Raw genomic sequence first — 18,180 nt, 5'->3', positions numbered from 1 at the left:
CTGTTGTTTTTTTTGTCATCCCTTTGTCTTTTCTTTAGTTTGTGCAGCCAACTTTTCTAATCTGGCTTTTATTATTATTATTATTATGTTTTTGAGGACATTTCCGAAACATTCAGAAGGGTATCTTCAGAACACAATGAGCAGCATGCCTTAGTCAGCTTATTTCTAATCTGGCTTCATGTTACCCTCGGTGTTAACCTGAGTGACTTATTGCTGTCACTAATGTTTCTTCCAGATTCATGCCAACTGTTGTTACATTTGCTTGCCCTTGTACTGGTACAATACTAGCATACAAGTGATCCATAGTAACTTTCAAGATTCTAACATACACTGTGGTAATAGTTGCATGAATGATCATCACTGCTCTCTCGTTGATCACCACATGTTTTCACAGTTCCTACAGCTTTTCACTTTCTATGTCGATACACTTTTCTTTTATTACAGTTCACTATCCTCGTTTAATTTTTTCTTATCCTTTCAGTACTTTTTGTCTATTGTCATAGGTAATTTACTTTCATGACATCTCTCCATGACAAATCAAACTGACGTCCAGAGATATACCCATTCATGTCTGAGTTCCTTTTGGTCATTACACCACAACGTCACATAATGTGTGTCTTTGTTAGTTTGGTTTTCACAATAGCCTATGTGAGTCTATTTTAATTTTAGATGTTATGTGATATTGCTTTTTTACATTACCATAGTTCCTAAATTTTCCAACAAGCAGCTTGTGTTGTCACTCCAGATATCAATCGGTATGTTTCCTCGTACAATTTCCCAGCATTCATATTGTACTTTTAATGTTAAACTTGCTAATACTTTTTTGTTTATCAAGTCAGACGGGTGTCTATTTTTAACGTGTTTACAGAGTTACATGAACTAATTGTGAGAAGACCAGAATTTATCGACTCGTATATTCTTGGAGCAATTTGCCAAATGCCAAGAATTGTTATCCATTAATCATTAAATTGGCAGTGGGAGAATGTCCTGGTACCCATAAATGTTTTCTGTGGACGCATCACAGTCCTTCGGGTAGCAGTACAACCGAGATTTGTTTGTACTCTCTAAGAAGCTTATGAGCGCTCGTAGCAAATTAATTGGTCCCGCCCGTATGCTTGCTTATTCATATACACTTTTTTTCTAGCAAACTCTGATAAATACATTCATACACACAACGGTATGTTAATGTTCTCCTATCGTGTGGATCACACTACCAATGCAACATCTAATCAATTGCTCTGAATGAATGCCTAATGGTCTAGCTTGACAGTTTGATTTTTCATGTGCTGAATACCAAGTTCTCTGCACTAGAGGCGCCAAATTTGTGAGGAAAGCTTTGTCTCCGACACAGGAGGAGATCTCAATCCAGGTAGTTTCAAGTTACCCTTTTCATTAGTCATCTTCTGTTAAATTTTATTCTCGAGATTATGTTTTTTTAATTGGCATCGAAACCATAAAACCAATGTTCAATGGCTTACTATACTATGAAAAGATTGTTGACAGATTACGCAAGTATATTTAAACATGAACCACTATCATTTGTTGTAGTATTTATCATCATATATGCGCAGGTGGCATAATGTTTTAGGATTTTCCCTTTGGCCAAAATAGGACGATTTCTGAAATAGCTGCTACAATTAATTTTCTTTCTGAAATTTGTCAATCAGTTCCTCATTTCATAAGAATTTGGTTCTTGTTATGCTCGGCAGCTCCTAATTTAGCATCTGATGTATGGTTGCAATTGCAAAGAAAGAGAATATACATTGACCTGAGATCCAACAGCTCTAGGTTATGAAGAGAAAAAAAATTAAATAATACTTGCAAAATCCATTGTTTAAATCAGGCAAATAAATGTGTGTTATGTTCACTTAGTAACTTCAAGTCATCATTATGATGGTTTAGCAAACACTAAGTAGTGGTTTATTTATGATTGGGATTACAAATATATAATTGAAAGACAATATTTGACTTTAACCTAGAATTCGTATTCATTTATGGCTTAGATACATTTTTTTCTAAATATAATTTATATATCAAGAAATTAGGAGACAAATCTTAAAATATGATTTTTTAAATAATATTTTAGATATTTTTTTATTTTAATTTTTTAAAATCAATGTACTTTCACACTATACAGCAGTACTAACCGATATGCACAAATCCCACTAAAACAACGTATATGGATTGATTGATATATTGATCGGGTAATTCTATGAAGAAATCGTTTTATTGTTCTAACACACGATACAAGAAATTAGGAGAAAATTTTTAAAATATAATTTTTTTAATATTTTAACTTTTTTTTTAATATCAATATACCGACACACGATACAAATTTTACGAAACAACATATAGGGGAGAGAGAGAGAGTGGAGCGAATGCGCAACTAGCCGTGACGGAGAGAGAGAAAAGAGCATAGAGAGAGAAGGAGAGAGAAATATTAGGATCCTGAGTTTTCTACTTAACGATCAGTGGCTATTGTCAGTTTTAGCCCAAATTTTATGCAGAGAATCTTTGTAGTAAGCTTTACAATCTTAACGGTGTTGATTTACAATTTACCCTATCTGAGGTACTTTTCTACTATACCCACTTTGTGAGACCTAAGAGATTCATCTATGTGATGAAGGTATGTTATTCTTGAGCCAAGATATATGATCTTGATGTTATTATGATCCTCTTGCTATTCTTGAGAAGACTTATTGTAAACATATTATCATTACTATTAATAGTAGAAGTTTGAGGTGAACTACGGTCCCGTGGTTTTTCCCACATTGGATTTTCTATGTTAAAATTTGGTCTCACTATATGATTGATTTATTGCTCTATTGTTTATACTGTTCAAATCCCATGAAACAACATATATGGATGTTCCCTAGAGAAATCCACCAAACAACATATATGGATGTTCCCATATCTGAGTGGGGGATTTAATCTCTTGCAAACTGTGTTCTCGCGTTAGTATTCCCGAGTACAAACCAAGTTAGGGATCGCCTTGTTCGTTGACACTCTCTCTTCTATTGCTTGCTTCGGTGAAGGACATGGGCTCTGTAGACATGCTTAACAACTATGTTCTTCCTTTCCATGACTAATAAACCCCTTTCCTTTATTATACGGATATTGTGCTTTTGTGTTTAGTCGCTAACATTGACCTCTTGTGATCTCAAATTAATTGATGGTCTCCCCGGTTTTTTCTTTTTATTTATTTATTTATTTATTTATTTTTATTTAACTGATAATATTTGGTCAGTAAGTACAATTGGGACCATTAAGTGTAATTTGGTAGTCAATGCTATCAAAACCTCCACCATTTGCTATGTCCATGCTCTAATCATGAAATGATGGCTCATTACTTGTGCACCCCCCACGATAAAATATGAGTAACAGTTCCAGTGATCGATAATTCCGCGAGAAAAGATACAACGAGCATCTTTTCATGATTTGGGCCACCGCAATCACATGCAGAACAGCCATGCAGAAGTGACGTGAGGAATGCTGTGCTGACAACCAAGTTTTAGTCAGTGGAAATGAAGTCCTCGCAAACCACAAGCTGACATATCAATTGACATATCAGTGGAAACGAAGTCTTCGCAATCACCACCGCATGATTCACCCTATCACTAAAAAAGCAGTGACAAAGATGGTTTACATATCAATTTTCTTGTGTTAACACCACACTAGTGGTATTTCACCTCCACCACCAAACTCCTCACCCTATCGAAAGACGATGTTTCCTTCGTAGGTGTGATGTGAAGTTTTGGTTTCCATTTTCCCCCCATAGAAATTGATCAGAAACTTACTTGCCATCTATTTTTGACACCATCTCAGATGACACATTCCTTGCAACTCGAACAAGTCTTGGCGGATTACAGATTGGGGAGGAAAGGACTAAGACAACTCAAAGGTGAAACCTTTCGGATTCTGGAAGACAATACAATACAATACAATACGATACGATACAATACAATACAATAAAAGAAGCTCACTGACTCTCGTTTTCTTTTCTTTTTCTTTGTGTTTTTTGTTTCCAAGACGACGACAGCCTGTCGGTGACGAGCACCGATAGATTCTCGTGTTTCAAGAAAAGAGAACCCGGTCGGTGAAGAGCTCCCAGCAGCTTTCTTGTCCCCTTTCTCCACCACCACCACCACCTCACAAATCATTCTACTCTCTCGCTTCCCTCCCCTCCCCTCCCCTCCCCGTACTGTTTGTTCCCCGCTCCTTTTTCCCAGCTTTTCTTTTTCCCTTGCCTGCTTTTGGCTCCTCTCGGTTTCCTTGTTCTTCAAAAGCAACGAGTTTTCCCTCCCCCTGCATCAAATGGAAAACCATTCGAAAGCTCAAGAAACCAACAGCAGCAGTAGCAGCAATTACAGCCGCAACAATGGAGCAACGACACCAGCAGCAGCTCCGTCACCGCCATCGCCACCAGCTCTGCCTCCCAAAACCATTCCGAAAGCCTGCGAGGTGAATCCGTACCCGACGACCTTCGTCCACGCAGACACCTCCTCCTTCAAGCAGGTAGTCCAAATGCTCACAGGCTCAGCCGAGACCGTCGCCGCTGCCGCGGCCGCTAGCTCGACGGCACAGAAAGCACCGGTTGCCCCGGCCACCAAGGCTACCGGCCCAAAAAAGCCTGCTTTCAAGCTCTACGAGCGGCGGAACAGCCTCAAGAACCTCAAGGTACTCAGCCCCCTCGTTCCAGCATTCTTCAACTCCAGCCCCAACCCCAACTCCCTCGTCGCCGCTGCCGGATTCTCTCCTCGGAAGCAGCCGGAGATCCTGTCGCCCAGCATGCTGGACTTCCCTTCGCTGGTGCTCAGTCCGGTGACGCCCTTGATCCCCGACCCCTTCAACCGGCCGCCGCACCACCCGACTTCGGCGGCTGCCAAATGGGCGGAGGACCGGGCGATCGCCGAGAAGGGGTTCTACCTGCATCCTTCGCCGCGGGCTTCGACGGACGCGGAGCCTCCGCGGCTGCTACCCTTGTTCCCAGTGACATCTCCCAAGGTCTCGTTCGACTTATCTCTTGCCGTACCTCACTCCTCCACCAGATAAGTTTACGTCCAGAATTGTGTTCGGTCTCTGTACTCGTTTTAGCTTCGATTGCATGGGTTTATTCCTTCCTCCGCGAATGCAAATCGAGCAGCATGGCACAGAATCATCATCTCCTTATTCCTTCTCTCTTTTGCCGACATGATTGGGAGAGTGATACAAGAAGAAGAAGAAGAAGAAGAAGAAGAAGAAAAATGATGGCTCTTCTAAGTCAGAGAAAAAAAGCCAGCTAGTCCGCACTGCTTCAGCATGTGCGAGTTCTGATGATGAAGGGTGGGTGGAACAATATAAATTGATGAACCAAGCTACTGCCGAGTGAAAGATGACCCCTATCCCTTCCCACTTCTTCGAGTCTGTCGTGAGGTGCTTGGATCGATGGGTTGAAGTCTCTGTTTCACCGTCCTTTTCTTTCTCTCTCTCTCTCTCTCTCTCTCTCTCTTTCACATGACGACTGATGATGAGCCAAGACACCAAGGCTTTTGAATCTCAATGCCTGTGAACACTATAAACCTTACCAGCACTGCTTTTGCTTGCTAGGTTTAAGCAGTACAAAGGTTGCCTCTCGTTTCAGGTATCTTCCCGATGACCGCATGTCTGAAACTGGTGGAAGACAAGGACTGCAGCTAGCTTTTAAATGCATGAAGCACCTACTAACTTCCGGTCAGCTATGATGGATGGACCTGTGTGTCAGAAAGGACAGCGAAAAATCTATCCATCCCGATGCCACTTTTTTTTTTTCCCTACTTGGATGGATGGATGGATCTCATCGACCATAAATAGAAGGGGACCATCATCATCATCATCATCGTTATGGATAGGGCAGGCGATTCATTCATCACATCTGAATTCAGAGTAAGCCAACGACAGCTTCTCTCGACTTCGTTCCGAGATCGACTCCCCTCCTCGGAGTTGACTAATTAAGGTCGCAGCAGATCAGGCAAGAGAAGTTTGGAACCAACGACGATACGATATGACCAAGTTCAAACGAAGAAACGAGACCTTCGTTATTAATAAGCTGTCAACGGGCAATCCTAACTCTTATTTGCATCATCGTCTTCTAGCTGAGGCTTCCACTTTCAGGTTAATTTTTTTGACAGCGATTAACACAATGTCCACCACCTAAATGCAATGCTTGTATCGTAATTGATACTTGGAATAAAAAATAAAAATCTTTTTTGATCCGAGCTTAGCGTGGACGCAATTCCGAGTGCGTGAATCTCAAACAAATAAATAAATAAATACTTGGTACCCTGTATAGAAATTTTGCCTTCAACCCAAACCATATTTCAAAGCTAGTAGCGGATACCAGGCAAAGGCAAAACAAGTTCCACGACGACCGGCAAAAGCAAAAGCGAGACGTCGAAATAAAATTAAACAAAAGAAATTAAGTAAAATAAATTGATATGAAAACAAAATTAAGTAAAAGAAATTGAGTAAAATAAATTGATATGAAAACAAAATTAAGTAAAATAAATTGATATGAAAACAAAATTAAGTAAAATAAATTGATATGGAATAAGCAAAAGAATTAATATGAAAATAAAATTAAACAAAAGAAATTGACATGTAAATAAAATTAAGTAAAAGAAACAAACGTAAAAATAAAATTAAACAAAAGAAACTGACATTTAGATAAAATTAAGCAAAAAAAATTGATATTAATACAAAATTAAATAAAAGAAACTGACATTAGGATAAAATTAAGTAAAAAAACTATCATGTGGTAAAATTAAATAAAAGAAATTAACATGGAGATAAATTTAAACAAAAAAATTAATATAGAAATAAAATTAAGCAAAAAAATTGATATAGAGAAAAAAATAAGCAAAAAAAACTAAAAATGAGAAAAAAATAAGCAAAAGAAACTAAAATAGAGACCAAATTAGGTAAAAAAAAAGGTTACATGAGCACAAATTAAACAAAAGAAACAAGTATGGAAATAAAATTAAGCAAAAGAAATAAGTATGGAAATAAAATTACGCAAAAAAACTAACTTTGAAACAAAATTAAGTAAAATAAACTAACATGGAAGCAAAATTAAGTAAATAAAACTAATATAGAGACAAAATTAAACAAAAAAAATTGACATGCAGAGAAAATTAAACAAAAGAAACTGATATAGAGATAAAATTAAGTAAAAAAAACTGACATTGAGACAAAATTAAACAAAAGAAATTGACACGAAAATAAAATTAAGCATAAGAAACTAACATGGAAACAAAATTAAGCAAAAGAGACTGACATTGAGACAAAAAATTATATAAAAGAAACTGACATCGAGACAAAATTAAGCAAAAGAAATTGGCATTGAGACAAAATTAAGCAAAAAAAACGGGCATGGAGGCAAAATTAAGTAAAAGAAACTAGCATGTAAATAAAATTTAGCAAAAGAAACTGGTATGGAAATAAAATTAACCAAAAGAAACTCTGGTGATAACAAAATTAACCAAAAGAAACTCTCATAAAAACAAAATTAAGCAAAAAAAAAAAAGCATGAGAACAAAATTAAGTAAAAGAAACTAGCATTGAAACAAAATTAAGTAAAAGAAACTGATATGGAAGCAAAATTAAGCAAAATAAACTAATAGAAAAATAAAATTAAGCAAAAGAAATTGACATAGAAACAAAATTTAGCAAAAGAAACTATCATATAAACAAAATTAAGCAAAAGAAACTAACATGAAAACACAATTAAGTAAAAAGACCTACATGAAGACAAAATTAAGCAAAAAAAAACTAATATGGTGACAAAATTATGCAAAAGAAACTCATATGGAAACAAAATTATGAAAAAAACGGATATTGAGAAAAAATTAAGCAAAAGAAACTAACATAAAGATAAAATTAAGCAAAAGAAACTAACATGAAGACTAAATTAAGTAAAAGAAATTAACATATAGATAAAATTAAGCAAAAGAAACTGATATGGAGACAAAATAAAAAAAAATTGACATTTAGATAAAATTAAGCAAAAGAAATTGACATGGAAATAAAATTAAGCATAAGAAACTGACATGGAAATAAAATTAAGCAAAAGAAACTGACATGACGATAAAGTTAAGAAAAAGAAACTAAGAAGATAAAATTAAGCAAAAGAAATTGACATGGAGACAAAAATAAGCAAACAAACTGACATCAAGACAAAATTATGCAAACGAAATTGACATCGAAAAAAAATTAAGAAAAAAAAACTAATATCGAGACCAAATTAAACAAAAGAAATTGGCATTGAGGCAAAATTAAGCAAAATAAACTAGCATGTAAATAAAATTTAGCAAAAGAAACTGGCATAGAAACAAAATCAACCAAAAAAACAATAGAGAAATAAAATTAAACAAAAGAAATTGACATAGAAACAAAATTTAGCAAAAGAAATTAACATGAAAATATAATTAAGCAAAAGAAATTGACATGAAGACAAAATTAAGTAAAAGAAATAGACATGGTGATAAAATTAAGAAAAAGAAACTGACATGGAAACAAAATTACGAAAAAAATAGATATCGAGAAAAAATTAAGCAAAAAAATTGACATTGAGACAAAATTATGTAAAAGAAACTGAAATCGAGATAAAATTAAGAAAAAAAACTGATATTGGGACAAAATTATACAAAAAAAACTGACATCGAGACAAAATTAAGCAAAAGAAACTCACAAGGAAACAAAATTAAGCAATAATAAAATTAAGCAAGAATAAAATTAAGCAAAAGAAACTAACATTAAAATAAAATTAAGTAGAAGCAACTAGCATAGAAACAAAATTAAGCAAAAGAAATTGACATGGAAACAAAATTAAGCAAAAGAAACTGAATCAAAATTAATCAAAAGAAACTACATGGAGACTGAATTAAGTAAAAAAAAATTGACATAGAAACAAAATTAAGTAAAAAAAACTGACATTGCTATAAAAATTAAGCAAAAGAAACTTACATAGAGACAAAATTAAGTAAAATAAATTGACATTGAGATAAAATTAAGCAAAAGAAACTAGCATTGAAACAAAATTAAGTAAAAGAAACTGACATATAAACGAAATTAGGCAAAAGAAATTGGCATGTAAAACAAAATTAAGTAAAAGAAATTATCTTGGAAACAAAATTAAGCAAAATAAACTAGCATGAAAATAAAATTAAGCAATCAAAAACACGAATGGTAACAAAATTAAGCAAAAGTAACTAGGATGAAAAAAATTAAGTAAAAGAAACTAGCATTGGAATAAAATTAAGCAAAAGAAACTAGCATGGAAACAAAATTAAGCAAAAGAAACTGATATTGAAACAAAATTAAACAAAAGAAATCGATAGGGAAATAAAATTAAGTAAAAGAAATTAACATAGAAACAAAATTTAGCAAAAAATCATCATATAAATAAAATTAAGCAAAAGAAATTGACATTAAAATATAATTAAGCAAAAGAAATTGACATGAAGACAAAGTTAAGCAAAAGAAACTGACATACAAACAAAATTACGAAAAAAATGGATATCGAGAAAAATTAAGCAAAAGAAACTAACATAGAGACAAAATTAAGCAAAAGAAACTAACATGAAGACTAAATTAAGTAAAAGAAATTGACATGTAGAAAAAATTAAGCAAAAGAAACTAATATAGAGACAAAATTAAGCAAAAGAAATTAACATACAGAAAAAATTAAGCAAAAAAAACTGATATAGAGACAAAATTAAGCAAAAGAAATTAACATTGAGACAAAATTAAGGAAAAAAAATTGACATCGAAACAAAATTAAGCTTAAGAAATTGACATTGAAACAAAATTAAGCAAAAAAACTTACATGAAGACAAAGTTAAGCAAAAGAAACTGAGGACACAAAATTAAGCAAAAGAAACTAACATGGAGAGAAAATTAAGCAAAAAAAACTGACATTGAGATAAAATTATGCAAAACAAACTAACATCTAGACAAAATTAAGCAAAAGAAACTGTCATGGAGACAAAATTAAGCAAAAGAAACTCTCATTGAAATAAAATAAAAAAATACAAGTATAAAAACAAAATTAAGCAAAAGAAACTAGTATGGAAATAAAATTTCCCAAACGAAACTCTCATGGAAACAAAATTAAGCAAAAAAAACAAGCATGAAAACAAAATTAAATAAATAAACTAGCATGGAAACAAAATTAAGCAAAAGAAACTAGCATTGGAACAAAATTAAGCAAAAGAAACCAGGAAACAAAATTAAGCAAAAGAAACTGATATTGAAATAAAATTAAGCAAAATAAACCGATAGGGAAATACAATTAAGCATAAGAAAATTGACATAAAAATAAAATTTAGCAAAAGAAACTGTCCTATGAAGCTAACATAGAGACATGAAAACATAATTAAGCAAAAGAACCTAGATTAAGCAAAAAACATGAAGATATAAAAATAAAATTTAGCAAAAAAACTAACATGAAAACATAATTAAGCAAAAAAATATAATATGAAGATAAAATTAAGCAAAAGAAACTAACATGGTGACAAAATTAAGTAAAAGAAACTCATATGCAGATAAAATTACGAAAAAAAAGGGACATCGAGAAAAAAATAAGTAAAAGAAACTAACATAGAGACGAAATTATGTAAAAAAAACTAACATGAAGATTAAATTAAGCAAAAGAAATTGACATGCAGACAAAATTAAGCAAAAGAAACTAATATGGAGACAAAATTAAACAAAAGAAATTAACATTGAGTTAAAATTAAGCAAAAGAAATTAGCATTGAAACAAAATTAAGCATAAGAAACTGACATAGAAATAAAATTAAGCAAAAGAAACTGACATGGAGACAATGTTAAGCAAAAGAAATTGAGGAGACGAAATTAATCAAAAAAACTGATTGAGACAAAATTATGCAAAAGAAACTGACATCGAGACAAAATTAAGGAAAAGAAACTGACATGGAAACAAAATTAAGTAAGATCAAAATTAAGGAAAATAAACTGTTATTAAAATAAAATTAAACATAAGAACCTAGCATGGAAATAAAGTTATGCAAAAGAAACTAAATTTAAGATAAAATTAAGCAAAAAAAACTTACATGGAAACAAAATTATGCAAAAGAAACTAAATTTAAGATAAAATTAAGCAAATGAAATTGACATGCAGACAAAATTAAGCAAAAAAAAACTGATATATAGACAAAATTAAGCAAGAGAAACTAACATTAAGACAACATTAAGTAAAAGAAATTGGCACGAAAATAAAATTAATCATAAGAAACTAACATGGAAATAAAATTAAGCAAAAGAAACTGACATGGAGATAAAGTTAAGCAAAAGAAACTAAGGAGACAAAATTAAGCAAAAGAAACCAACATTGAGACAAAATTAAACAAAAAAACAAACATTGAGACAAAATTAAGCAAAAGAAACTGACATTGAAATAAAATTAAGCAAAAAAAACTCACATGGAGACAAAATTAAGCAAAAAAAGAAACTAGCATGTAAATAAAATTTAGCAAAAGAAATAGGCATGGAAACAAAATTAACCAAAAAAAACTCTCATGGAAATAAAATTAAACAAAAAAAACAAGCATGAAAATAAAATTAAGGAAAAGAAACTAGTATGGAAACAAAATTAAGCAAAAGAAACTAGCATTGGAATAAAATTAAGCAAAAAAATAGCATGAAAACAAAAATAAGCAAAAGAAACTAATATGGAAATAAAATTAAGCAAAAGAAACCAATAAGGAAATATAATTAAGCAAAATAAATTGACATAGAAACAAAATTTAGCAAAAGAAATGGTCATATAATTAAGCTTTCTATGTCAAAACGGATATTGAGAAATGGTCATAAAAATGGTCATAAAACATAGAAATGGTCATAAAACATAATTAAGCAAATGAAACTGACATGAAGATAAAATTAAGCAAAAGAAATTGACCTAGTGAGAAAATTAAGCAAAAGAAATTGACATGCAAACAAAATTAAGTGAAAGAAACTTATATGGAGACAAAATTAAACAAAAGAAATTGACATTGAGACAAAATTAAGCAAAAGAAATTGACTTAAAAATAAAATTAAGCATAAGAAACTAACATGGAAATAAAATTAAGCAAAAGAAACCGAGGAGACAAAATTAAGCAAAAGAAACTAAGGAGACAAAATTAAGCAAAAAAAAAACTGACATTAAGATAAAATTAAGCAAAAAAACTGACATTTAAACAAAATTATGTAAAAGAAACTAACATCGAGACAAAATTAAGTAAAAGAAACTGATATGAAGATAAAATTAAGCAAAAAAAAATGGCATGGATGCAAAATTAAGCGAAAAAAATTAGCATGTAAATAAAATTTATCAAAAGAAACTAACATGGAAACAAAATTAACCAAAAGAAACTATCATAGAAACAAAATTAACAAAAAATAATAATAATGAAAATAAAATTAAGCAAAAAAGAACTGAAATGAAAATAAAATTAAGCAAAAGAAACTAGAATTAGAACAAAATTAAGGAAAAGAAACTAGCATGGAAACGAAATTAAGCAAAAAAAACTGATATGAAAACTAAATAAAACAAAAGAAATTGACATAGAAACAAAATTTAGCAAAATAAATTATAATATAAATAAAATTAAGCAAAAGAAACTAATATTATAACACAATTAAGAAAAAGAAACCGATATGAAGATAAAATTAAGCAAAAGAAACTAACATAGTGATAAAATTAAGCAAAAGAAATTGACATGCAAACAAAATAATGAAAAAAACGGATATTGAGAAAAAATTAAGCAAAAGAAACTAACATAAAGATAAAATTATGTAAAAAAAACTAACATGAAAACTAAATTAAGCAAAAGAAATTGATATGCAAACAAAATTAAGCAAAAGAAACTGATATTGAGACAAAATTAAGTAAAAGAAATTAACGTTGACACAAAATTAAGTAAAAAAAATGGGCATGGAAATAAAATTAAGCATAAGAAACTGACATGGAAACAAAGTTAAGCAAAAAAAACTAAAGAGACAAAATTAAGCAAAAGAAACTAACATTAAGATAAAATTAAGCCAAAAAACTAACATTGAGATAAAATTATGTAAAGAAACTGACATCGAGACAAAATTAAGCAAAAGAAACTGACATGGAAACAAAATTAAGTAAGAAAAAATTTAAGCAAAAGAAACTGATATTGAGACAAAATTAAGGAAAAGAAATTGGCATAGAGGCAAAATTAAGCAAAAGAAACTAATATGTAAATAAAATTTAGCAAACGAAATTGGTATGGAAACAAAATTAACCAAAAGAAACTCTCATTGAAAAGAAATTAAGCAAAAGAAACTAGCATAGAAAAAAATTAAACAAAAGAAACTAGCATGGAAAAAAAATTAAGCAAAAGAAAGTAGTATTGGAACAAAATTAAACAAAAGAAACTAGCATATAAACAAAATTAAGCAAAAGAAACTGATATTGAAACAAAATTAAGCAAAGGAAACTGATAGGAAAATAATATTAAGCAAAAGAAATTGATGTACAAACAAAATTTAGCAAAAGAAACTATCATATAAAAAAATTAAGCAAAAGAAGCTGACATGAAGACAAAATTAAGTAAAAGAAACTGATATGGTCACAAAATTAAGTGAAAGAAACTAACATCCAAATAAAATTACGTAAAAAAATAGACATCGAGAAAAAATTAAGCAAAAGAAACTAACATAGAGACAAAATTAAGCAAAAGAAACTAACATGAAGACAAAATTAAGCAAAAGAAACTAACATGAAGACAAAATTAAGCAAAAGAAACTAACATGAAGACTAAATTAAGCAAACGAAATTAACATGCAGACGAAATTAAGCAAAAGAAACTGATATGGAGACAAAATAAAATGAAAGAAATTGGCATGGAAACAAAATTAAGAATAAGAAACTGACATAAACATTGAGACAAAATTAAGCAAAAGAAATTGGTATTAAAACAAAATTAAGCAAAAGAAACTGGAGACAAAGTTAAATAAAAGAAACTAAGTAGACAAAATTAAGCAAAAAAAAACTTAGGAGATAAAATTAAGCAAAAGAAACTAACATGGAGACAAAATTAAGCAAAAAAACTGACATTGAGATAAAATTATGCTAAAGAAATTGACATTAAGATAAAATTAAGCAAAAGAAACTAACATGGAGATAAAATTAAGCAAAAGAAACTGGCATGGAGGCAAAATTAAGCAAAAGAAACTAGCATGTAAATAAAATTTAACAAAAAAAACTGGCATGGAAACAAAATTAATCAAAAGAAACTCTCATTGAAACAAAATTAAGCAAAAAAAAACAAGCATGAAAACAAAATTAAGCAAAAGAAACTAGCATAGAAACAAAATTAAGCAAAAGAAACTAGCATTGAAATAAAATTAATGAAAAAAACTAGCATGAAAACAAAATTAAGTAAAGAAAAACTGATATGAAAAACAAAATTAAGCAAAAGAAGCTAACATTGGAACAAAATTAAGCAAAAGAAACTGTCATGGAAACAAAATTAAGCAAAAAAAACTGATAAGGAAACTAAATTAAGCAAAAGAAATCAATAGGGAAATAAAATTAAGCAAAAGAAATTGACATAGAAACAAAATTTAACAAAAGAAACTGTTATATAAATAAAATTAACAAAAAAAAAACTAACATGAAAACATAATTAAATAAAAAAAACTGACATAAAGATAAAATTAAGCAAAAGAAATTGACACGTGACAAAATTAAGTAAAAGAAACTAGCATGCAAATAAAATTATGAAAAAAAATAGACATTGAGAAAAAATTAAGCAAAAGAAATTAATATAGAGATAAAATTAAGTAAAAGAAACTAATATGAAGATTAAATTAAGCAAAAGAAATTGACATGCAGACAAAATTAAGCAAAAGAAACTAATATGAAGACTAAATTAAGCAAAAGAAATTGACATGGAGTCAAAATTAAGCAAAATAAATTGATTTTGAGATAAAATTAAGCGAAAGAAATTGGAATGGAAATAAAATTAAACAAAAGAAACTAATATGGAGACAAAGTTAAGCAAAAGAAATTGAGGAGACAAAATTAAACAAAAAAAACTAACATGGAGATAAAATTAAGCAAAAAAAACTGACATTGAGGCAAAATTATGTAAAAGAAACTGACATTGAGATAAAATTATGCAAAAAAAACTGATATTGAGATAAAATTAAGCAAAAGAAACTTAAATTAAGCAAGAACAAAATTTTTTGCTTAATTTATCTCAATATCAGTTTTTTTTATCTCAATTTACTTAATTTATCTGAATATCATAATTTATCTAAAATTAAACAGAAGAAACTAGCATTGAAACAAAATTAAGCAAAAAAATTAACATGAAAACAAAATTAAGTAAAATATATGGAGTCAAAATTAAACAAAAGAACTAACATGGAGACTAAATTAAACAAAAAAAACTGACATTGATATAAAATAAAGCAAAAGAAACTTACATAAAGATAAAATTAAGCAAAAGAAACTAGCAACGAAACAAAATAAAGGAAAAGAAACCGATAGGGAAATAAAATTAAGCAAAAGAAATTGACATAGGAATAAAATTTAGCAAAAGAAATTATCATATAAATAAAATTAAGCAAAAGAAACTAACATTAAAACATAATTAAGAAAAAGAAATTGACATGTAGACAAAATTAAGCAAAAGAAACTGACATAATTACAAAATTAAACAAAAGAAACTGACATGTAAACAAAATTAGGCAAAACAATTGGCATGGAAACAAAATTAAGCAAAAGAAATTCTCATGGAAACAAAATTAAGTAAAATAAACTAGCATGAAAATAAAATTAAGTAAAAAAAACACGTATGGTAACAAAATCAAGTAAAAGAAACTAGCCTGGAAAAAAATTATGCAAAAAAAACTAGCATAAAAAAAATTAAGTAAAAGAAACTAGCATTAGAACAAAATTAAGCAAAATAATCTAGCATGAAAACAAAATTAAGTAAAAAAAACTGATATGGAAACAAAATTAAGCAAAAGAAATTGATAGGAAAATAAAATGAGGCAAAAAAATTTAACATAGAAATAAAATTTAGCAAAAGAAACTGACATGGAGACAAAGTTAAGAAAAATAAACTAACATGGTGATAAAATTAAGCAAAAAAACTGATATCGAAACAAAATTATGCAAAAGAAACTAGCATCAAGATAAAATTAAGCAAAAAAAAATGACATAAAGACAAAATTAAACAAAAGAAACATGTAGGTAAAATTAAATAAAAGAAACTAGTATATAAATAAAATTTAGCAAAAGAAATTGGCATAGAAACAAAATTAACCAAAAGAAACTCTCATGAAAACAAAATTAAGCAAAAAAATAATTATCAAAACAAAATTAAGCAAAAGAAACTAGCTTGGAAACAAAATTAAGCAAAAAAGAAACTGACATTAGAACAACATTAAGCAAAAGAAACTAGCATGAAAATAAAATTAAACAAAAAAAACTGATATGGAAACAAAATTAAGCAAAAGAAACTGATAGGGAAATAAAATTAAGTAAAATAAACTGACATAGAAACAAAATTTAGTCAAACAAATTATCATATAAACAAAATTAAGCAAAAAAAACTAACATTAAAACATAATTAAGCAAAAGAACCTGACATGAAAACAAAATTAAACAAAAGAAACTGACATAGTGACAAAATTAAGCAAAAAAAACAGACATCGAGAAAAAATTAAGTAAAAGAAACTAACATAGAGATAAAATTAAGCAAAAGAAACTAACATTGAGACTAAATTAAGCAAAAAAAATTGACATGCATACAAAATTAAGCAAAAAAAACTGATATGGAGATAAAATTAAGCAAATGAAATTGATATTGAGGCAAAACTAAGTAAAAGAAATTGACATGAAAATAAAATTACTCATAAGAAACTAACATGGAAACAAAATTAAGCGAACGAAATTGACATGGAGATAAGTTAAGCAAAAGAAACTAAGGTGATAAAATTAAGCAAAAGAAACTGACATGGAGATAAAATTAAGTAAAAAAACTAACATTGAGACAAAATTATGCAAAAGAAATTGACATCGAAACAAATTTAAGCAAAAGAAACTAAGGAGACAAAATTAAGAAAAAGAAATTGATAAAAAGAAAAAATAAAAGAAAAAAACTGACATTGAGACAAAATTATGTAAAAGAAATTGCCATCGAGACAAAATTAAGCAAAAGAAACTGACATAAAGACAAAATTAAGCAAAAGAAACTGGTATATAAATAAAATTAAATAAAAGAAACAGGCATGGAAATAAAAATAAGAAAAAGAAACAAGTATGGAAATAAAATTATGTAAAATAAACTAACATTTAAACAAAATTAAATAAAAGAAACTTACATGAAAACAAAATTAAGCAAAAAAACTAACATTAAGACAAAATTAAGCAAATGAAATTGACATCTAAGCTAAAGAAACTAACACTGAGACAAAATTAAGCAAAAAAAATTATCATATAAATAAAATTAAACAAAAAAATTAACATGAAGATAAAATTAAGCAAAAGAAACTGACATAGTGACAAAATTAAGCAAAAGAAACTGACATGCAAATAAAATTACGAAAACAAATAGACATCGAGAAAAAATTAAGTAAAAGAAACTAACATAAAGACAAAAATAAGTAAAACAAACTAACCTAAAGACTAAATTAAGCAAAATAAATTGACATATAGAAAAAAATAAGCAAAAGAAACTGATATAGAGACAAAATTAAGCAAAAGAAATTGACATGCATAAAAAATAAAGCAAAAGAAACTGATATAGAGACAAAATTAAGCATAAGAAATTGACATGGAGATAAAATTAAGGAAAACAAATTGGCATGGAAACAAAATTAAGCATACGAAACAAAATTAAGCAAAAGAAATTGATATGGAGACAAAGTTAAGCAAAATAAACTGAAGAGACAAAATTAAGTAAAAGAAACTAACACGAAGACAAAATTAAACAAAAAAACTAACATTGAGATAAAATTATGTAAAAAAAATGACATTGAGATAAAATTAAGTAAAAGAAACTCACAAGGAGAGAAAATTAAGTAAGAACAAAATTAAACAAAATAAACTAATATTAAAATAAAATTAAACAGAAGAAACAAGCATGGAAACAAAATGAAGCAAAAGAAATTGACA

The 18,180-nt window shown here is 29.2% G+C and overlaps 1 protein-coding gene across 1 annotated transcript; it reads left to right on the top strand.

Moving 5' to 3' along the window:
- The first annotated feature begins 3,975 nt into the window (after positions 1–3,975).
- On the top strand, positions 3,976–16,648 carry LOC135671181 (VQ motif-containing protein 4-like). Its single transcript, XM_065179144.1, has one exon. It carries the CDS (start codon positions 4,315–4,317, stop codon positions 5,050–5,052), a length of 738 nt encoding a protein of 245 aa, XP_065035216.1. The 5' UTR covers positions 3,976–4,314; the 3' UTR covers positions 5,053–16,648.
- Positions 16,649–18,180: the final 1,532 nt, after the last annotated feature.

This window comes from Musa acuminata, unplaced genomic scaffold (genome assembly GCF_036884655.1).
Source record: "Musa acuminata AAA Group cultivar baxijiao unplaced genomic scaffold, Cavendish_Baxijiao_AAA HiC_scaffold_1138, whole genome shotgun sequence".
Classification (NCBI taxonomy): domain Eukaryota; kingdom Viridiplantae; phylum Streptophyta; class Magnoliopsida; order Zingiberales; family Musaceae; genus Musa; species Musa acuminata.
The sequence above is the reverse complement of the archived record's forward strand: the minus strand, read 5'-3'. Positions and strand labels throughout refer to the sequence as shown.